Source organism: Ictidomys tridecemlineatus, chromosome 7, assembly GCF_052094955.1.
Source record: "Ictidomys tridecemlineatus isolate mIctTri1 chromosome 7, mIctTri1.hap1, whole genome shotgun sequence".
Lineage (NCBI taxonomy): Eukaryota > Metazoa > Chordata > Mammalia > Rodentia > Sciuridae > Ictidomys > Ictidomys tridecemlineatus.
In genome coordinates this window covers 156,543,279-156,567,180 of record NC_135483.1, presented here as the reverse complement: position 1 = coordinate 156,567,180, position 23,902 = coordinate 156,543,279, and the positions used below count along the sequence as shown (strand labels likewise).

Below are 23,902 nucleotides of genomic sequence, written 5' to 3'. Positions count from 1 at the left end.
TTTGTGAGAATAATTAAAAAGGAGCTGTCTGGTAGTGCAACTTGAAGCTCCTCCGTGAGTATTTCCATGGCTACCCAGCAACTGTCACATAGGCAGGCAGAATACCAAAAGTGAAAACTATGGAAAATAGGTAAAAAAATAATATCACTGGGTAGCTTAACTTGTATGGTCATTATTTTCATTAAGAATGCTTACATGACAGAAGTGAATTCCTTTAACACTGTTGCCCATCTTGTCCAGAGGAGGAGACCAGCACATCATGCCCATGACATTGGGGACAACTAAAAGAATTCCCCCAGCAACTCCAGATTTTGCAGGAAGACCAACCTAAAAATTCATGTAAACATTTGAAAATAAGAAATGTTATGTTCAATAATAAAGGAACTGATTAAAAAAAAATATATGGCATATATCCATACAAGAGAATTTCAACACTTAAAATATCATAGATAAACACTGATCAAGGGGCTGGGGATGTGGCTCAAGCGGTAGCGCGCTCGCCTGGCATGCGTGCGGCCCGGGTTCGATCCTCAGCACCACATACCAACAAAGATGTTGTGTCCACCGAGAACTAAAAAATAAATATTAAAAATTCTCTCTCTCTCTCTCCTCTCTCTCACTCTATCTTTAAAAAAAAAAAAAAAAAAAAACCACTGATCAACATGTTTGTAAATACAGCAAATAAATGACAAACTATAAAAATGTTTGGAATACAATAAAATATAGAAAAAATTTTGAAAGACATAGTCTAAGGAGTTAAAGTGGTTACATATAAACTATGATCCACAGGTTTTAATTTTATTCTTCTTCACGATTTTTTTAATTGTTCTAAAATAAAAATGTATGCTTTATATATCAAAAGTTATTTCCAAAAACATTGTTTAACCTGAAAATAATGAGAAATTATTATCTTCTTAAAAGATTTTCCTATGGTATACTTTCAGAGGAAGATCTTAGAAATAAAAAGTAATTCAAATCAATCCTCTTCAGAAAGTTTGTCCACATTATGCAAAAACTGGACAACAATTATGATAAAAGAAAAATTAGTTTCATCAGTGCAGCATTTATTAATGGCTTACTAACATTCAGACATTAAGCACTTCTTGATAAAATTATACCAATGAGATAATCTTGCACAAAACCAAATAAAACAAGCCAATGGAAACCATTTGAATTGGATAAAACAATTCACAGGAACTACAAAGCACAATGGAACATATGTAATGAATAAAATCTAGACCAAGAAAGGCTATACAGGATAAATGACCCAACCAAAAATAATGAGAAAAAGATCATGGAGAGACCTATAGATTAAAAGAAAATAAATGGCCACACAATCAATCACAATATATGGTCATTATTTGTATCCCAAGTCAAACAAATTGTCAAATAATATAATCATAATATAAAATAATCCAGGAAATCTGAAAACTAAATATCTTGATATTAAATTTAATACTGATTAAAGATAATGTTTTTATATGTAATATTTAAGTTTTTAAATATGTAATAATAGTATTTAAAAAAAATAAAACTCTTTTTTGGGGGACATAATATCTTTATTTATTTATTTTTATGTGGTGCTAAGGATTGACCCAGGGCCTCACACATGTAAGGCAGGCACTCTACCACTGAGCTACAACTCCAGCCCCCTAATGGTACTCATATATTTTATTAAGGGTCTTTATTATTTGGATTTATATACTGGAATATGATAAGGATGGGAAAGTAGATATGTACACAGATGAAACAAGATTAGTCATGTATTTATAATTACTTAAAGTGAATGATAGGTAACATTAAATCCATTTCTCTATTCTAGCATACTTGAAATTCCCCCTCCCCCCAAAATTTTTAGGACTGCATTACGACATAATATAAGCAAGATGAAATAAGAAAGGTCCATATGTTTCACACTGGCAAATGCACAATAGAACTTAAAGGAATATATTTTTAAGCTTTATTTTAATATACTTTAAGCCCTTTAAAACATCTACGACTGTAACAAAAGAGGTTAAACATCCCATCTATGTATTCCTTTTGAACTTTCGGAATGCAGTCACTATAATGCTAAACAATGACAAATAAAAGTAAAGAAAGTCTATACTAACCTTAAATGTAGAAATGCTTTATAAGCAGAAGCTATAAGGTTCTTTAAATTAAACTTCCAAGTTCTTAAGAACATCTGATAGACTATTTTAACTCTATTTCTTACCAATTTGTAACAAATTAACCTTGAAAATAAGCCTCTCTTTCAAAAATTAATATACAGCTTTAGAAGCAAAGTTCAAACTGCTTAAAAAAATTCCAGACTAGATTCTTGCTGGAGAAAATTAATAAACAACTACTCACATGGAAAGCAAATTGCCCTGAGAAATCATACATGCCACAGGAATGCATCAAACTCAGTGTATTTCGAACTGCTTCAGGACTCAGTACTCTTTCACCAGTAATTGGGCAGAAACCACCGTTAGCCAGTGTTGCAGCCATCACACTGGCGGATTCACAAGTCACTTCTATAGAGCAGAGCTAAAATAAACAAAAAAGAATTCTGAATATTTAGGCTATTACTATTTTTATTTTCTAAGATCATCTATTTTATCTGGTATTTCATACATCTCTGAAATATCTCTTTCAAAGGGATAACTTTAATGTAACCTATTGATATTCCAAAGATTTTAACTGACTAAAGTTCTAGCCCCTTTAAGATATATCCTGATTTGCCCAAAGTTATTCACAGTTTTAATGGCAGAACAAGGGTAGAAGGGGTCTGTTCCTAAACACTAAGATTTATTATTGCCTTATGTAAGATTCAAATCTATTCACTATTAATTATGTAATGGATTATGTAAGCATAATTATTTTTAACACAATAGGAAAAAATAAGCCAAGTTAACATTTTTAAGAAAAAGCAATATACAACAATATTATGACAAACAACCTCTACATGAGAAATTACTACTTTGGGGGGGGGGAAATGCAAAACTGCCTGACATTTCATCTACACAAGAAAGCTCAACATCCCCATTTATACAGCAACATGCAAAGGACCAAAAGGAAGAATACGTGAGAGCTCTAGCATGAATGCTCTGTGAGCCTAAACTATAATGTTACCTTTAGATCACTTATATTTATTTGATATTTACTATGGGAGATAGATATATTGTGATGAATAAAAAAGAGAAAGCCAGGTACACCTGGACAATTTTTTTGCATTTAAATATAATCTAATAAAAATAGTTTATTATATCAAACCCAAATTTACCCATAAAACTAAAATAATAAATTTCTCAATGTTTTATTTTTTAATGATAACAATCAAGATTGTGGGAGAAAGTGGAAAGACAAGAAGGAAGAAAAGATTGGATCCTCAAATTCTAAAACTTTCTTCAGGCATACTGTAAGATCTACAAGAAGTATAAAGGAGCTTGGAAACAGCAAGAAATAAAATTAATTACAGTGAATTGGAACACAGTTTGTATAGCTCTGATTGAGAATCACTTTTTGATCAACTTTTACTTTCTCCCTTTAATATTAACACAATTTCCCTATTTCTCCAAAACTACAAAATCTACTTACTACATTGCCCTAGAAAAAAAACTACAGGTTGATTAATTATAAAAGGCTTTCTAAGTGAAATAAGACTTAAGTTCCAATGATCATTTTCTAATTTATACTTAGTATTAATTGGAATTGTTTGTTGTAAAGTGACATTCCCCTAATTTGACAAATGCCAATTTAAGAATATTCTCCTGATAACTTGATGGATGTTCACTTAATCAGATGCATCACTTTTCTAAAAGAGTTAGTTAGTCTTCTATGATTATCTCTGGATTTTTGCCCTAAGTATAGAAATTTCACAGTAGATTAGTAGCACCTAAGCTATAATATCCAAAAATCAAATACATATTCTAAAGGAAAAGAAACATTAACTAATGGAAAAAATTTATATGGGCTGGGAAAAAAGTAAAGATTATTGGATAAGAATAAAAATAATGGGCTGGGATTGTGGTTCAGTGGTACAGTGCTTGCCTAGCATGTGTAAGGCACTAGGTTCAATTCTCAGCACTGCATGTAAATAAATAAATAAATGAAAAGGGTGATACTATATTTCACATAAGACTTTATAAGTTTCAAAGGCATTTCACCCATATCATCCTATGTTATCTTCAATATATTTAGGTCAGAAATATGTTAGAAAATGAAATGAGGACCCAGTAACTGAAACTGAATTATATGACTAACAAAGTCAAGATAGACCTTGAATTTTATATAGATTCTGGATTCTCAATTCATGGCATTTCACATTGGGCAGATGACAAACGAAGACCTGTACTTCCATCAAAATCTAGCAATTAGAGAAATGCAAATTAAAATTACACCGATATTTCATCTCACTCCCATCAAAAAAGCAACAATCAAGAATACATGTACCAATAAATGTTGGTGAGAATGTGGGAAAAACACTGTTGGTGAGACTGCAAATTGGTACAATCACTACAGAAAGCAGTATGGAGATTCCTCAGGAAAAAATGGAGTGGAAACACCATTTGACCCAGTTATCCTACTCCTCAGTATATACCCAAAGGACTTAAGATCAGCATACTACAGTAACGCAGCCACATCAATGTTTATAGCAGCTCAATTCACAAAAGCTAAGCTATGCAACCAACCTAGGTGCCTTTCAACAGATGAATGTATAAAAAAAAATGTGGTATATATACACAATGGAGTATGACTCAGTCATTTAAAAAAAAAAAAAAAGAATGACTATGACTTTTGCTGGTAAATGGATGGATCTGTAGAGTATTATGCTAAGCAAAATAAGCTAATCTTAAGAAACCAAACGTTGAATGTTCTCTCTGATATGCAGATGCTAACACACTATAAGGGGGAGACGGAGGAGAATAGAAGTTCAGTGGATTAGACAAAGGGGAATGAAGGGAAAGGAGAGGGAACAGGAAAAGGAAAGAAGTGGAATGAATCTGATATAATTTTCCTAAGAAAAGGAAATATATATGAATATACCACAGTGAATCGCCAAAACACCACAAGACTGGGATCCTGACTAGAATAAGATGCACTTCATATTTATATAAATATGTCAAAATATACTGATCTGTATATCTAAAAAGAACAAATAAAAACCTGATACATTATCAACTTCCCTAATATAGATTCTATAAAACCACTAAAAGGTTAAAATTAAAGTACCTTCAAAAGTAAAGTATGGTAAACTAAATATCAAAAATAACAGTCTACTATGTAGCTTCATATTATAGTACGGCTATACTAAATTGAGGACCATACCACATCAGATTATGTGCATGGTCTCTGTTCCCTGCTACCCTATTAATACTGAGAGCAACTCTAACTTAGAAAAAACTAATTGTGACACTGCAGAAGTGAGTTAAACAATTATTCTTTGAGCACCAATTAAACCAGAACAAGGTAGTAACAAAGATTACGAAAGACAGCAAGTCAGCTAAAACAGACATTTTAAGTATTCTGATAAATAGCTTCTTATAACCAAGGGAATACAATTTCTAAGATTGCATATCACTTCATAAGTTTTTGAAAGAATGTTTCCCTATTCCATTCTGAAGCATGTATTTTTAGGAGATATTAACATGAGACTATCTTTTGTGAGGATTTTTTTTGAAAGTCAATGGAAAATGAAATTTTCCATGGCTGAGATTTCAAAGATATCTGCAAAATGTTATATTTACAAAACTTGTCACATCTATTTATACATACAGTTCATATAATCACAGTAAATTACCTGGAAATAGAAGTCTAGTATACCAACCATGTCTGTGCCTTCTGGAAAACACTGAAAAACAGAAAGGCAATTAGAAACATAAACACTCAGAAAAACAAACATGCATATAGAAACAGGAATATGTCATGATTGAGTTTAAAATGTACAAGTTTCATTTTAACTGAGAACAAAATAGTATGTAACCTATAAACAATGTAGCATTACATAACATCATATAAATTTCTAGATACTAGTTTAACTGATAATGATAAACTGATCCATGAGTCTTAAATCAAGTTATTAGACTTAAGACTTTAAATCTTTTAAAACTCAAGTGTAGCAGGCGTGGCTATACATGCCTATTATCTCAGTAGCTTGGGAGGCTGAGACAGGAGGATCTTGAGTTCAAAGCCAGTCTCAGCACATTAGCAAGACGCTGTCTCTAAATAAGATATAAAAAAGGGCTGGGGTGTGGTTCAGTGGTTAAGCACCTTTGAGTTCAATCCCTCCCCCCCACAAAAATAATAATAATAATCAAGGATAATCAACTAATCAGGCAATGTACTTTAAAACAATGGACTAAACCTCAAGCAGAATTTGCATTAGTCAAATGTTTGAACACTGCCAAATATAAATAAAATTTAATAATAACATTAACAATTTAGTAACACTAATTTGATTGCAAAAAATTGGTTTTTTGCTCTGTTTGTTTTTTAAGCCACTGGGTATTGAACCCAGGGGCTCTCTACCACTGAGCTACATCCCCAGCCTCTTTTATTTTTTATTTTGAGAGAGTGTCTCACTAAGTTGCTTAGGCTGGCCTCTAACTTGTGATTATCCTGTCTCAGTCTTCTCAAATAGATGGAATTACAGGCATGGGCTACTACCATAACCCAGCTACTTCTGTACTTTAAATAATAAGAATTTATTTAAAGGATATTGTAGAGTTCTTAGCATGTGTGGTCATATTTTATTGAACAAATCTAAAGTAGAAACAAAAATTTAAAAACCTTTTTTTCTTTTAAGTAGTATCCTATTGCAAAATTTCGATCTCCACTTTCTCTTTCTGACTGAAACCTAGAAGAAAAAAACATTTATTTACTTTCTGTAAAAATATGCATGTTCTTTACTTTGTATAGAAAAGTACAGTATGAATAACACTGAACTAAGACTCAGAACTATTTGAGCTATCTAGTTTTAATACTGTCAACAGGCTCGTTATTTGGTCTTGAGAAGGTCTTTTAAGAGCTAATCTTTCAGTCTTAGTTTTCTCAGCTATAAAAGAACAGAAATTAACTCATGTCCTTTCTGATATTCATATTTTATGAACAAAGAGGTAATTTTAAAATTCTCAAACATGTCATCATTAAAATACACTGAAAATTATAGAATCCGGCCTTTCCTAAGAGTACAATAGTTAATTCCAACTGAGCAAATCCACAGAAGTTTTACGGAGAGAAGAACAGATAAAATGGATCTCCTGCAGGACTAATAGATTTCAGGGGGAAGTCTAGGCAGCAGCAAATTCCATGCAGCAAAAACAAAGTTATGAAAGTACAAAAGACAGAACTTCATTGAGTAGAAAACATTTTGATGTATCTGGAAAGTGGTACAGGAAGAAGAATGAAAAACATAAAACTAGAAAAGGAAATTGGACCATATTATTAAGACTAGTGAATGCCAAAAAGTGTAATGATTCCTGACTGTGCACAAAACATAATCTGAAGCTGGAGAATATCATGTTAAGTGAAGTAAGCCAATTTCCAAAAACCAAAGGCCAAATGTTTTCTCTAATAAGTGGATGCTAATCCATAATGTTGGGGGTTGGGGGAGGGGCAGGGGATGAGAGGAGGAACTTTGAATTGGGCAAAGGGGTGGGAGGGAAGGGGACATGGGGGGTAGAATAGATGGTGGAATGAGATGGACATCGTTATCATAGGTACATGTATGACTGCACAAATGGTGTGACCCTACTTCTTTTACAACCAGAGAAATAAAAAATTGTGCTCCATTTGTTTACAATGAATTAAAGAGCATTCTGTCATGTATAACTGATTATAAACACACACACACACACACACACACACACACACACACACACACACACACACACAGAGCCTGAAGACTCTCAAACAAGTTACTTAGTCAGATCTACATTCTACAAAGATCACTGTGACACCTGTTTGGGAAACTGGAAAAACGAAAAGATGAGTGATATATCAAGAAATGAGAAGTGCAGAAAGTTGAATTTAAGCAGTGGTGACAGAAATAGAGGGACACTAAACATGCACATATTTTTAACTATTTAAAAAGGAATAGTAAGAAAAAAGGAGACAAAATATTAATCAGAGAATAAGTATAACAATAAGTATAACAACTTTTTTGTAGGCTGAAAATTTCAAAACAACAAATTGGAGTAAAAATAACATTAGCTAGGCACAGAGAGATAAAAGAGGTGAGACAGGTATTATAGGCAAAGAGAAAATTGAATAAGTGCCAGTAATTTGAGGTAAACTTGGGGTACTTCCTGATTCTATGGCTATGTATAAGAAATTTATTAAAACCATTTAAAGCGTTTTTAAATGTCCCTGTCATATAATTTAGAAATCATTTATTTCCTTCTATGATTAAATTTTAATTATTTATTTACTAAAGTAAGTCCCAGGATCAAGAGCACATTAATTCTAAAAATACTACTGTCCATAAAACATAATGTATATGAGAAGTTAACAAAGCAGTATTAAAAATAAAATTCTATAATCTAGATTATTTTGTTAAAGAGGCCTGACCAACTATAAAATCCTAAGCCACAAATCAGACTCACGTTGCATTACTGAATCCAACATATTCATTACCAGCCATCTTATTCAAAAACTGCATCACCTATAAACCAAAATTAGGACGTATTAGTAACCAAAAACAAATATATAAAGAATGTAGAATGAAAATGGAATTTTATAATGCACTTACATAGTCAAATTTTTCAGCATTATTTACTCCTTGCTGTGAAGAAACAAGATATAAATATGTTAATATACACACCACCAGAGTTAAGTTTCAAGCTAACATAATATAAAATTTCAAATAGCTACCATTATAATTAATACAATGCATTAGTACTTTTAAAACTAGAAAATACTTCTAAAGTAATTTAATATTTAAACATTTTTACATGTTCTTTAACACCCATATGTTGAGAGAAAAAAATCAAAATTACAAAGGGAATGCTTTATTTTAAGTATATCTTTACTCAACCCAAATTTACAGAATTTTATACACAAGTTATCCTGAAATTCCCTTATCTGTCATGACAGTACATAATCTGATAAAATGTATGTTATTTAATTTCATATTTTAAAAAACTTAAAATAAAGTTTCACCTTAAAAAGATTTAAGCATATATAAACAAAATAATTTCAATTAAGAATAATCTATTTATATTTTTTAAAAACCTTAAACCAATATTAATTGAGTTAGAAAAAATGAGTTATGCTGCAAAACTGACTAATCTCTTATAATTCTACAATATGTAAACATTCTGGATACATTTAGTAGTATGGAAAAAGCTCTACCCTTAATATTTTTTTCATTTTTTATAATAATACTTGAACTTAAAAAATTATATTTCATAGTCTCTAAAAATTAGCCATAATTGTATTTCACATTATGCCAATTGAGAGTATGGAAGATGTATTGTTTCATCACTTCTGTTTCTGACAGTTATCTACTGCAAATGTCATTAGGTCATTAGGAAAAACCTATGTAATGTAGATCAGTTCAAGTAGCCAAATGGTTTCATTTTACCTCGGCGAAGTTTACAAAGCAGTAAGTTGTAGATCTGAAATCAAACGTATTAATTGGTGATATGCACCCAAGAGAAACAATACATCTCTAATTTCTAAAACAGCTTAAAATAAAATAATTTGACAACTAGTTTTTAAAACATATTTACCCTCAAAAAATCCAAAACATATATTTTCAAGTCCTATTATGGGAAGAAAATGTGTTCCAGAGTACTGTTTAATTAAATAAAGCCAGATTCATTCTCCACTTACGAGAAGATGAAGGATGGCTGATAATATGTGAAACCCTACAAATCAACTTACATAAGAAAGAAGTGCAATCACATATATACAATCAATCATTGGAAAGAACACCACAATATTGCATCAAAATTAGGCATTAACAAAATTTAAGATAAGGTAATTTAGCAACAGTCAGATTGTAATCCCTATCTACATATTTTCTGTAAAGCATCCTTTGATATATTTTAAGCTTTCTCTCCTTATAAAATAGCAGAAATTAAATGAAGAAATGTACTCCAAAGCTGTTCAATGAAAAATAATTAAAAGAAGAAATTACCAACTTCATTGAACTGTTGCAGTTGTCAAAATATTCCATAGTCCTAATGCTGTAAAATATGTAACAACATTTAAGCCACAAAAACCTTTTTAACCTTAGAAAAAGCACAAAAAAAAAAAAAAAAGGAAAGAAAGAAAGAAAAGAAAAAAAACAACTCTTTGATTGGAAAAGGATGTCAGCATTTGCACTGGGATGTCACATGGATAATTACTGGTTATACAATTAATCAATATAAAGTAAACAAGTTATATTGAACTTTCATTCTCTAACCTAAACTGTACACTATGAAAATAATACAAGTTTTCCTTATTGAGCTCTCATGTTTAATAGAAAACCATTTCAATTCTAAACTGTGGTCACATATCACATACTTGGTCAAGTTTGTGGTTTACTCAGTTTTAAAGTACACTTAAGGTTTGCTTTTATGTTGTTTTTAAGAAACAATGACTATTAACCAATATCTGTCATTATACAATATTTTTAATAAACTACTCAAAATGCCCTGGGTAGAGTATGTAGATAGGGCAAAATAGAATAATGAATGATTATGTGGACTAAAGTACTGTTTCTCCTCCAAATTGCTCCACTTAAGTGTAAAGACATTTGATTAACATTTACCATTATTATCTACCCTGGAAATTGCATTTAACTGAAGTCAATAAAATACATATGCCTCTGTATCTCTTAGAAAGATTTCATGTACCTACCCTTAGGATTTGGGGGATCTAACAATCATAAGCTAAGAGTAGGTACAATGTGGCTGGTCATATTATTCTGTTTATGTTGTATATGTTTGAATTCTTTTAGTTAAAAGTTAAAGGGAAAAAATTGAATCAATAATAATCTATACTATTTTACAAGATTGTTCTCTTCTTGAGTATTTTCTTTCCCCTTTGAAATAGTCATTGATTTTTAATTCATACATCAATATTTTCTACTGATAAAGTAAGATGGGAACTAATTTCCTTCTTATTTTTAATTTTTACAGATATGTGAGTTGAAAAACCAAGCTTAAAATACATGAGCAGACTAAAATAGAAAAAGATTTGTTCTTTATACACCTGTTATCTCACCAATTCACCTACCTCATCACAACAGAATTCACACAATAACTTATCCTCAAAAATTACACTACTCCTATTACCTGACAATTCATTTAAATCCTCGTTCAGTTTGATTGGAAACAAAGAACTGGAAATACAACAGGACGTATCAATCATTACTCTGATTCACATACTCAATACCACTGACTTCAGTATTTCAAAATGTTCCCTCTTGTGGTATCCAAGAGGTTTTTAATAAACCAAAGCAGTGCACCATAATAAAATTTAGGACACACGAGTAAGACTGTTTTTGAGAACAGGATGACACCTAGATTACAGGCAAATTAATTTTAAGAAAGGTACATATGGAAATATATTGGGACACTAATTATCTTAAATTATCCTTGTACTTTTTTCCTTCATGTATCAGGGATATATTTATACCAGTTTGAAGATCACAACACAAGCATTATTAGATACCGTGTTAATTTAATTTTGAAAAAGTTACAATAATCTGTAGTAAATATAGCAGGAACATTTAAATTGGCCAAAATATATTTACTGGCTGGGTGCAGTGGCACACACCTGTAATCCCAGGGGCTCAGGAGGCTGAGGCAAGAAGACCAAAAGTTCAAAGTCAGCTCACCAAAAGCAAGGCACTTAGCAACTCGGTGAGACCCTGTCTCTAAATAAAATACAAAATAGGGCTGGGGACGTGGTTCAGTGGTTAAGTGCCCCTGAGTTCAATCCCTGGTACCCACACCCCGCCCAATATATATATATTTACTAAAATTTCTAATCCATTTATCAATGCCTTTTAAAAGCAAATCATGTGGTTTGTGTAAAAAGGGTAATCAGATCCTCATACCAAAAAATTATACAAAGTTATTTTTCCTATAAGTATACCTATCAATTTACAGAATTTACATTCTTTAAAGAAAATTATGAGTGAAAATTTAATAAAGAGGCACTGAACTTCAATAATATCTATGAGAAGAATTATGTATTATATTGGAGAGGGTTTTTTTACACTGTTTTTTCACAATGTATTCGACAATTAATTCATATCACTATTAACAAAGACATCTCCCAGAAATTTAATATAAGAATTGGCTCAACTAAAGTCAATACATTAATCAGAGTTATTTTATAATACACTAGATTACATTCATGAAGTAGGGTGGTGAAAATCAACTAAAATTAGAGATCATAGAGGAAAAAGGCAAAGAGATAACTGAAAATGATTTTATAAAATATGCTTGATTTACTCTTGCCACAGAAAATGCTTTAAAATTCAACAGTACTAGTTGAATTAAAAACAGATGTTACAGGTTAAAAAAAAAAAATTGTTCTAGCTCTAGTGTTTTCATAGATTAGCCCTAAAAATAAAAAAATAGTGGATTCAGTTGGTAAAATTCTCTTGTATTTTATTCTCAAAAGTATCACTAACATAAACTGAAGTTTAAAAGAAAAACAATTTATATATATACACATATATATAAAATCTTGTCTTCCAAATGTTACCAAGTTCAAGATATGAACCATTACTCTCTAGAGTCACAAACCTCCCTAAAAATGTGGCCAATACACAAATCCAATCATGACCAAATGGAGGATTATATATACATTAGCTAAACTTGTCTTGATATTTCATAGAGATGATTAAATTGTTTAAAGAGAAAAATAACTCAATTTTTTAAATTCAAAAACATTTCTGATTTTTAAGAAAAATAAAGTTCTTCAAATGATAAAAACTGGAAACTACCATTAGAATAGTCATATAAACATGGAAGATAATGTATCTTACTCTATTTCTAAAATTTAAAAAAAAACACTGTGAAATATGATATATCAAGAACTATATAATGTTTTGAATGACCAACAATAAAAAAAGAAAAAAAAATTTTTAAAAAGCAAAAGTGTAACAATTATTTTGCAGTATGTTGCCCTCATCTTCTCGCTCTAACCCTTAAGTTATCAGACTAACTTTTAAACTAAAACTAGGTGAAACTTTTACCAGTGAAAAGATAAAAAATTACAGTAAAGATACTACTATTTCTCCTAGACATTATCTATATTCCTTTCAAATTTATTTTATTCTTTTCTTTAAATCAAGCAATCATACATTATCAACATCATCAAATAAAACAGACTGCAACAAAAAGTATTCCTTTAATGTTAGTAGCTACCATAGAGAAAAAGTGAGGACGTATTGTAACCCTTATTTTTTTAAAAATTATGTGCATTTTAAGTATAAAATGACATTTGTTTTTAAAAAGGTATTTACCTATACAGCTTTGTTTAAAATTTTAAATATTGGAGTTTTCCTATAAGCTTAGTAGTTAAGAATTTATGCAACAGGTTCCTTCTGTCCAAATTCTCCTTTTTTCCACAATCTGCTAATCCTTTTGAACATTTGTTCTGCCTCTTCCCCCATTTCCTGAGGATCACCACCAATCCTACAAGGAAAAAATATCAATACTACAAAATTATGAAATAAAGAGTCTTACTAAAGACTCTACTTAATTTGTTTTCTTTCTTTTTTTTAAGTTTTGGGACAAATGTTTCAATGACACAATAATAAAGCCCTGAATTTTGAATGAAAAAAAAAAATCACAAACAACCCTAAAGTCAACTAAAAGAGATAAAAACAGAACTTGCAACTTAGTAGCCATGATAAAATATCCATACTTTACAAGGCCCTAAAATACAAGGTCCTTGGGAAGGTCCTATTTCCTTACAGAGAGCAGGAACTGACTTATATTCTATAACTACATATACCCCCTAAAAAACAGATGCATTTTTTAAGTCAACAATCAGTATCTTCTGTATAAGTAACAGATTAAGAAAGTCATATTTCTGCTTTTTCTGGACAGTATAAACTATACTAGTTCAAGTCAAATATGTCATCAAGTGAAACAACAAACACCTATGTTAAAAATGGCACAGTAAATTCCAATAATAAACAGAATATTAAGAGATTTAGTCAAAAGCCTTTTCTACTGTCGGTACAACCTGTCACTCTTGTTTCCTGAGGTATATACAAAGAGGACTAGGCTTGACAACTTCTAAGGGGCTTTTGGCTATGGTTTACTACTTGAATTTCCAATCATTACCAATTGGTAAATATAATGTGATCATCTAGCTTGTAGAGATCACATACAGATATTTATATAAAATTTCAAATTATTTCTTTAAAAGGTCCCAGTCAGGGTGCTGGGGCTATATCTCAGTGGCAGAGTGCTTGCCTAGCAAGTGTGAGGCACTGGGTTCAATCCTTATCACCACAAAAAAAATAAACAAATAAAGTCATTCTGTCCATCTACAATTACAAAAAAATTTTAAATATATAAAAGGTCAGCGACCTTTAAAAGGGCAGTTGGTTTTTACACAGGATTGTACTCAGGCTGTACACTCCAAGATTTATATAAACTTTGGTTAAAAAAATAACATTTTGATACACATTCTAAAACAAACAAACAACAACAAAAAAAAACTCAAAGAAAGTGATCTATATCTCAAAAGCTCATTTCTGACTTTGTCAGTAAATTTTAATTTTTATAATTTAAAATCACTGATCAAATTTGCAAATTTAGGATGACTCAGTTAAACTTTTGCACTACTGATAACTTAACCACAATTATGTTAGGGGTGTGTGTATTTAACTGTTTCTGATTGCTCCATGTTTCTAATTGTAATAATGTGGTTCAATGTTTAGCTTATCATTTATAACTGAACATGGATAGTGAAACTAATGAAGTGATGGCATGATATGACCAGACATGCAATTACCACATGCAGCATTTCAGTTCAGTGGATTAAACCCATGAATCATTAAACAAAAAGATTTTTAACTGCATGCAGTTAAGGAAGTATTCCATTAATCATTCACATATGCCCTTTCTTGAAAATGCTATTGGTGTGCTATGTTATTCTTTCTTCAGTGTTAGAGGAGAAGCTGGGTCTTCCAATGATCTGTGAACCCCCTAAAATCTATGTAAAACCATAGTATGTGGACAGTTTTCTGGAAAAGACCAGAAGTGGTTCAGAACCATGCTAATGTTTTTAAAATCAAGCACTAACACACACATTATACTATAATAATTTTCCTTACTTTTGAGTTACTTGTTCAAATATAAATTATTACTGAGACTTGCTTATCATAACATTTACTGAATTTAATTATAAGGGCCCATTTACTGTGTATACTCCATACTACAATGTAAGCTACCTAAAGGCATAATTGTACCTTGCACATAATTGCATTGCCATTTTCTATAGTTTCTTTCACCTCAGAATGACAACTTTCTCTTAGTAAAATAGCCATCAACATCTATATGTAATGAAGAAAGTGACAAATTTCCACAACCTATGAAAATTAGTTACATTTAAAAATATTTGACTATAATATTTATTTCATTAAAATTTTAAGAATTAAATATGTCAATGTTAATAAAGCATTTGCCCATAATAGCAACTAAACACATATATTCTTAAGATAGTAGTCTTCTATTTTAAAAATTTTTCCTCATAAAGTTATAAAACTTATGAGAGTTAAGATAGAGTTTCTTGTATACAAATTAAGATGAATTTGTGAACTGGGCCAAGGGTATCATTTATCCTTGAACATTGCTTATTCAACCAAAGTACCCCCATCCATAATAATGTATTTACAAAGCCATTATGTTTTTATTCTAACTTGAAATAAGTACACAGTTACTAAAGAAAGTATATAAATGTTCCAAACACAAATAAAATTTATTTCAATAAGTAGAATTTATAACTAGAATTAAAAATCAAAATCTAAAATTGTGTGATAGAAAAAAATCTATCATACAATTGAACCATTTTCAAACACTTTAAACATTTAAAAACATCACATTCCAATTATTAAGGCAAACCAAACACTAAAAAAAGAAAAAAACAAACAAACAAACAATGTAAATGTCAAGGCATAAGAAAAATAACATAACTTAATAATTGGAATAAGCCTTGCTTATCTTAATTATGGCATGGTTTAAGTAAAGCAAATGAAACAATTTCAAATGAAAACTGTGATTCCAGCTCATGAGTATGAAAAACTTGAGAATATTCAATAGTAAATGTACTTGTCTTAAACACAAACTATTAGAACATTTGTTCTTACATATGCTAATAATAAACATTAGGCAATAAAATGATTTAATTCTAACACCTGTTCATTCTAGAAGAGCCAAAAGGAAGAGAAATTTTAAAAAATACAAAAAATTTAAGAACAAAAACCTCTGTGCTTATTGTTCAGCAGACTTTTTAAATCTTTGCCAAATCTTCAAGTCAAGAGGTAACTAATTATTGGGATTTACAATGAGTCATGTGCTTTAAATTTTGCCTTTAAATTATGACATTATTTATTTTGGAATAAATCAAAATTCTAACCCTGTACCATAATATTAACTTTGTAACACTAAGAGAAAAAATTTCATAGCCCTACCTAAACAATCCAAGATTCATCTTTATGCCTTAGTTATTACAAAAAGTTTATTAGATTAAAAGAAACATCAACATCTTACCTTTATTAATGAAGTCACAACAATTGCTCCAGCATTTACCATAGGATTGTGTGGTTTATCTGTAAAATATAAAAGCAATAATGGCATTTCACTATAGTACTATTTTCTTTGATGTACTTCTCATAAACATTAACTCTTTTAAACATAAGTCTATTATATAGTAGCTGTTTTCTTGGAGGAAGTTCATATTTTGAAATCAGTTACATATCAAACCAGTACTTTATTTTTAGGACTTTGTTCTAATAGTCATATAGTCAAGCAAAGATTCATATACAGATTCAGAAAGTAATAATATAAAAATATATCCAAATTTCCTAACTCACATTCACTAGTTATGTGTCCCTCAGTCCCTAGGCAAGTAAGTGAATCCCATCTCAATTTTCTCCTTTGTGAACAAGGTAGTAATAGGAACTTATAACTCTAAAACACATGAGATGCTCAGAAAATGTTTGATACCCACCAAAGCACTCAATATATTAAGAATAATCTTGAAAAACACATATGGTATGATCCCAATTTTGCTTTTAAAAAAAAGTATTTTATTCTTGTGCCTATGTATAAATACATACATACACAGAACAAAAGAAACACAAGTGATATACATAAGAGAGTAAGATTACAGTGTATGTAAATCATATCGTTTCCTATACTTCTGGACATAAGGATGTTCTCTTGCACAGTTTTTAAAAGTTACTTAAAATTTTAAGTTCAACCAAAATGTTATCTATTCTACTTCTTACAATAAAGAGAATTTTCAAATCTCAACTGATTACATTCTCATTTACTGCACAGCAAAAATGTCAAACACAAAATTCTTAAGAGCAGTGAAAATATCTATTTGTAAGCATTATTCCTAATTTATCTGTTTGCAGTCCTTATCTAACTTGACAAAGCTAGTACAGTATATAAGTTATCACTATATTACTAGTCCCATTAAACAGAGTTAACATATAAAGCAATTCCACTCCTGGGTCTAATACCAAGAGAAATTAAAATGTGTTCATACAAAAACCTGTATACAAATGTTGACAGAAACATTACTAATATTTAAAAAATGAAAACAACTCAGATGCTCCATCAGCTGAAAAGTGGATAAACAAACTATGGCATTATTGATACAATGGAATATTAGAAAAAAGGAATAAAGCTATGCCATGGATAAATCTTAAAACATCATTTTAAAAAGTCAGTCATAAAAGAGCAAATATTATATGACTGCATTTATATGAAATTTCCCAAACAGATAAATCTATAAGAACAGAAAGTAGATTACTAGTTTCCTGGAATAGAAGAGAATTAGGAATAATGGCTAAAGGGTATGAGATTTCTTTAGGGAGTGATGAAAGTGCTCTAAAATGGATAATAGTAATAATGATTGCACAACTCTGTGAATACAGTAAAAGCCAATGAAGTGTATACTTTAAATGGATGAGTTGTGTTATATGTAAATTATCTCATTAAAACTGTCACACATTTTTTTAATTAAAAAAATCCAAGAAACCATAACAATGAATAAATTACAGCCTAGTTTCTTTCACTGTGATTTGGTAGTTATGCTTTTAAAATTGTGCATTTTGGATCTTGCCATCCCACCACTGGGTATATATATATATACCCAATATAATCCAATCCTGATACTGAAGAGAGATATGCCCTATCATTTTCACTAAAACACTATTCACAACAGCTGAGATATGGAATCAAACTAAATGTCTATCAATGGATGAATAATAAAAATGAGATATGTATACACAATGGAATATTATTAACCTTTAAAAAATAAGGAAATAATCATTTACAATAACATGGTTAAATCTGGAGGACATTATGTGAAATAAACGAGGCACAGAAAAACAAATTCTGCATGATCTCATTTGTATATGGAATTTTAAAAAGTTGAACTCAGAAGCAGAGATTAGAACAGTAGTTAGCATGGCTGTGTGTACCCAGCTGGGGTTGTGGCTCAGTGGTGGAGCACTGGGTTCGATCCTCAGCACTGCATAAAAATAAATAAATAGGGTCTGGGATTGTGGCTCACTGGTAGAGCACTTGTCTAATAAGTGTAAGGCATTGGGTTCAATCCTCAGCACCACGTAAAAAATAAATAAACAAAATAAAGGTTTGTGTACATCTACAGCTAAAAAAATTCAAATAAATAAATATGCTGTGTTCATTACTAAAAATAATATTTTAAAAAAAGAATAATGACCATAATTTCTTTATCTATTCATTATATTCAGATTAATCTTAGTTTATTGTCCCAATCATAAAATTAGGGCATTATTACTAAATTTATTTTTTAAATTTTAATAATGCTAGATACACAGACACAAATGAATTCATACAGTATGTAGTTTCACCACAAATCTACCCTTGAAATTTTAAACATAAATAAGATCTTCAAATTGTGTCTTGCTTGGGCTGATCTAAACCAAAATTCAAAGAGTACAGAAACAATATAGAAATCAGGAAGAACTGGCTTAGTGAGGCCTTTATTTTAGCATTATTTTCAAAACTCCTGGTATTAACTCAAGTTTAGAAAAAGTCTAGGGATACCAAGGTAAAACCTCATTAAACTTTATATTGCAGTTTTTACTGTAAACCAGTGCTAAAATCCCAAGTTCTTTTCATGATTTTTTCCTTATATAAATTATAGTATCAATAAATCATATTTCTAAAACCATACATGTACATGCCAAAAAAACTTACTTAAAATCTTAAATACCCCATGCCCTATTTTATTTTGTTTCTGAAATACTTAAAACATTCAAATTCCTACATTTGTCTTTAAATATGTCTCTCAAAATTAATCAATTCACCAGAATCACCTAAACTATTCTCCTTAGTACAATTTTTTATAAAACGTTTTACCTTATTAGAATAAAAGTATTAAATTTTCAATATTAAACCTGGATGTCAATGAGTTTAATAAATAAACTGCTTCTGTATGCCACCATTACTGAAGATGATAATTTACACAAATCTGCATTGAATCAGGTAAAAAGTTTAGAGTAAAATTGATAAGAGAACATAATTGCTCTAAAAAACTGGAAGAAGCACAAATGATGCAACTCTACATTGTGTACAACTAGAGAAATAAAAAGTTGTGCTACATATGTGTACAATGAAATGAAATGCATTCTGCTGTCATGTATAACTAATTTGAAAAAAAAGTTTAAAAAAAAGTGAAGTAATGAAATTCCTATAAAAAATTGAAAGAGAAATAAGAAACTATAAGTCATAATTTCATTTTAAAAAATAATAAAACAGGGCTAAGGATATAGCTCAGTTGGTAGAGTGCTTGCCTGGTATGCACAAGGCCCTGGGTTCAATCCTCAGTACTGCAAAAAATAACAACAACAACAACAAACAAGCCAGGCGCCACTTCTTATAATCCCAGCAGCTCAGGAGGCTAAGGCAGGAGGATTGCAAGTTCAAAGCCAGATTCAGCAAAAGCAAGGCACTCAGCAGCTAGCTAAGTGAGACCCCGTCTCTAAATAAAACACAAAACAGGGATGTGGCTCAGTGGTTGAGTGCCCCTGAGTTCAATCCCTGGTATCCATCACCACACACATACAAATAATAATAAAATAAAAATGAGCCAGGTACAGTGGTGCACTTTTAAAATCCCAGCTGTTTAGAAGGCTGAGGCAGGAGGATTTCGGGTATGAGACCAGCCTCAAAAACCTAATGAGGTTCTAAGCAACTTGGCAAGACCCTGTCTCAAAATAAAAAACAAAAGAGGAAGACACATTTCATTTTTTATCCAGCACAAAGAAAAAAATATAAAAGTATATTTCTTACAACAGTTATTGCAATCTTAAGTCCTTACTTTCTTCAGTCTTACTTTATTCCATATCTTATCAATCAGGAACCTTACATATGCTTGAAAGATTAAAAAACAGATAACTCATAAGAATAAAGTATAATCTAGCTTACAACAGTTTGATGTTTAGTTTTAAAACTACTATCAGATTAAAGTACTAACTACCTTTGTCCTCTCTTATCTTTACAATTCCAGCAAAATAATGTCTTGTTTAATCAGACGTATCTTTATTTAATCAGACATATCTTTCAAATAATTAAGTTATGAAGGAGAAAGACCAAATACACACACACACACAGTAACAAATTCAGCCACTATCTCAATGGTTTCCATTTAAATTTTTTATGATGGAAGTTTTTAAATATGTACTATATTCAAAAGTAAATAGTATATGAACATTATATACCCTCAAATTTATATTCAGTTCAATATACACCCTTCCCCTGAGTGACGGATGAACACCAGTATGGTATACCAATTTGCTACGTGGGATAAAGCTATGTCATCTCATTTCCTTATGTGCTTTCATCGCATCCAACATTTAATTCAATCACACAGTTAACTCTTTGCACCTGTTGCACATTTTACAGGTATAAAATGAGGACAAAAGCCTGAAACAATGAAAGAAAAACCAACTTAAAAACCTAGGTGTTTGTTTCATCTTTGCCAAATAGAATTATTTAGCAGCAATAATTACCAACATAGTAATAATCATACCTAGTATTCCCACCTGCCTCCATTGAATGGTTTTTAAGCAAATTCTAGAAATTTTGAAATTCTTCTACAAGATATATCCCTACAGGTTCTTGTAAGTACAATTCTTACTCCTTACCCCATCTTCTCCCTAGCATATTCTCCAGTAGTAGGAAATGCCTAAAAATTTAAAAAGTAGGCGATTAAACTCTCTATGGATTTCACAGAAATTTTATTATGAGTAGAAAACAATTTGGGACTATTTTTAATTTCTGCAAAAAAAATTAATTACTTAGATTTACTTAAAAAAGTGAAATATTTATTTTTCAACCAACTTGTAGGTAATTCTTACCATCTTCATTTAAAAACAGTTTGTTAAATCTTAATCCACTTGGCTCTTTCCCAACATATCGATGCACATATTCAGTTCCAAGATCATTAACAGCAATGGCATATTTCAAAGGTTTTACACAGGACTGAAGACAAAAGGGAACTTTGGTATCTCCAATAGAATGCCTATGTAAAAGTAAATTTTAGAGATAATTAACATCAAATGGGGAAAAAAGTAACTGCGTAACTAGAGTTATTTTTTGTACATGTTAATTTCAATTTATAAAGTATAATTCAACACAAAGTTTACTTTGGTATTAAAGAATAAATATTTTTATTTTAAAAGTCATACTGCGAAAAAAAAAAGGCAAAAGCTTATATTCAAGTAGTAAAGTAATAGTTCTGAATTAGGAAATTAATAAGTAATGTGGAAATTTTCCTTTGAAGGAAAGAAGGTACTTCCCTAATTATTCCTACCTGTATTCAGTCACAAAGTGAACTAATCCTTTTAGATGGTATTCATCTTGGTTAAAACATGTTTAGTTTAAGAATTAAACAGTGCTCAGTGTAGACTGAATACTAGTCTCTGACACCTTATCTATAAATGCCTCCCTCATCTTGTGAATCACATCTACTTCCAATACCCATTGGAAAAAACAGCATTGGTTTTATAAACCTTATAAATCTGACACTAAGTTACAATACCATGAGTAATCTGTACATTTTATGGGCCCAATTTAGGATAAACGCCTGTAACAATGGGAAAAATGGATTAGAAGTTAAGAGACCTAGGTTCTTGTTTCACCTTTGCCAATATCATGTCAACCATGGGCCTCAGATTCCTAATTTTCAAAGAAAATAGGCTAAACCATACACTTTTTATTGCAAATAGTTTAAGATAACCACTCAAAAATTTAAAAAAAAAAAACAACTTAAAATGAATGCACCAAGGAGATCAAAATTTATAAGTAAAGGGAAAAAAATTTAAATGGAATATTATCTTAAAAAATAAAATCTAAACTTTTAGAATTATATGACTTGTCTTAACAAAATTTAGGGTAAAATAATCTCTCTGATATAAACTCATCAAGCTCTATACACACTTATAAGATGTATACCTTTTATTTCAGTTATATTTTAATAAAAAAGAACAAACCTAAAAACAAAAAGATTGCATCTCTAAGTCTTTAAATAAGAGTGAGAAAATATTGATTTTTCTTTTATGGAATAATTTTTCTGATAAAATCAAGTTACAACTTGATAATAAATCTTTATGTCTAACTTTTAGCACAATAAAAAAGGGTCATTCTTGAAAAAATATTCCAGAACTTCATCATTTTTTCCAGGGCCTCTCTTAATTCTTTTTTAAATAAAATCACTTTCTTTAAAAATGCCTTCATCACATCACTATCCTTCTTATAATTCTGTCAGCAGCTTTGCCTGCAATAAGACATTTCCCAAACATGGCTTTCATGAACTTCATGAAATCCTGCATATTTTGCAACAGACTTTTCACTCTGTAAATGAGTGATAGATAATGGGATATGCTATGCTGTACGGTCTTAACTCTTATGCCAGCCATATCAGGAAAAAATATAGTGGTGGGTGAGTAACCAGTAATATGCTAATTTTATTAGTTGTCAGTTCATTCTAAAGAACAATGTCAGGTTTTGACAAGACTACATTTCTTGAATAGGTAACTGTAGATACTTGAATAAAACTCAAATAAGACTATAGCTGTCAATAAGAAGGATAAAATACCTCAAAATTTTAACATAAAATTACTGTTTTAGCTGAGTTTTTTTACATTATAATATAAACTTATTTATCTTCTTGAAATTGTTCTCAGAATTATTATCTATTATACAAGATGGTCCTCTCTATATCATGCTCATTGTTACTCAAAATTTAAGGCTTAAAGTTGGTTTCCATAGATTTGAAATAAACGCACCTCTGTCCATCTACTGTACAAACAGACACACCCCACAGGTCAGGACTGAATTTGGCCAGTTGAGGAATATAGTCTGCAACCTATGAAAAATATTGGAAAGAAATTAACAGGTATAATAAAAAGTGTCTAATCTCATATAGCTATTGTATAACACTCAGAAGCTTTTTATTCTATCTTTTATAACAATATTCCTAAAAACTAAGGGCACTATAGACTTGAGAATTAGGGTGAAATCAAGTGCCTTCTCTTAGGCTATTACTCCCTATGTTTTCTAATGCTTTTTCTTCCTAAAAGCAAGATAATCTCAAAGAAAAACTTGGACTAGGTTTAAGGAAAGAAGAAAAAATTTCTTTTCTTAAATAAACTGCCTATATTAATTACAATCAT

The 23,902-nt window shown here is 30.5% G+C and overlaps 1 protein-coding gene across 4 annotated transcripts in view; it reads right to left on the bottom strand.

The window, feature by feature from the left end:
* Gls (glutaminase) overlaps nucleotides 1–23,902 on the bottom strand; it is a 76,655-nt gene that overhangs the window by 33,263 nt on the left and 19,490 nt on the right. For all 4 annotated transcript variants that reach the window (XM_078017758.1, XM_005324369.5, XM_078017757.1 and 1 more), the window contains exons 5-13: nucleotides 23,516–23,595; nucleotides 21,587–21,750; nucleotides 16,716–16,774; nucleotides 8,732–8,764; nucleotides 8,586–8,644; nucleotides 6,772–6,838; nucleotides 5,783–5,833; nucleotides 2,353–2,529; nucleotides 196–327 (exon numbers count right to left, since the gene is read on the bottom strand). In XM_078017758.1, the coding sequence (XP_077873884.1) occupies nucleotides 196–327; nucleotides 2,353–2,529; nucleotides 5,783–5,833; nucleotides 6,772–6,838; nucleotides 8,586–8,644; nucleotides 8,732–8,764; nucleotides 16,716–16,774; nucleotides 21,587–21,750; nucleotides 23,516–23,595 (822 nt within the window). The remainder of the gene's footprint in view (nucleotides 1–195; nucleotides 328–2,352; nucleotides 2,530–5,782; nucleotides 5,834–6,771; nucleotides 6,839–8,585; nucleotides 8,645–8,731; nucleotides 8,765–16,715; nucleotides 16,775–21,586; nucleotides 21,751–23,515; nucleotides 23,596–23,902) is intronic.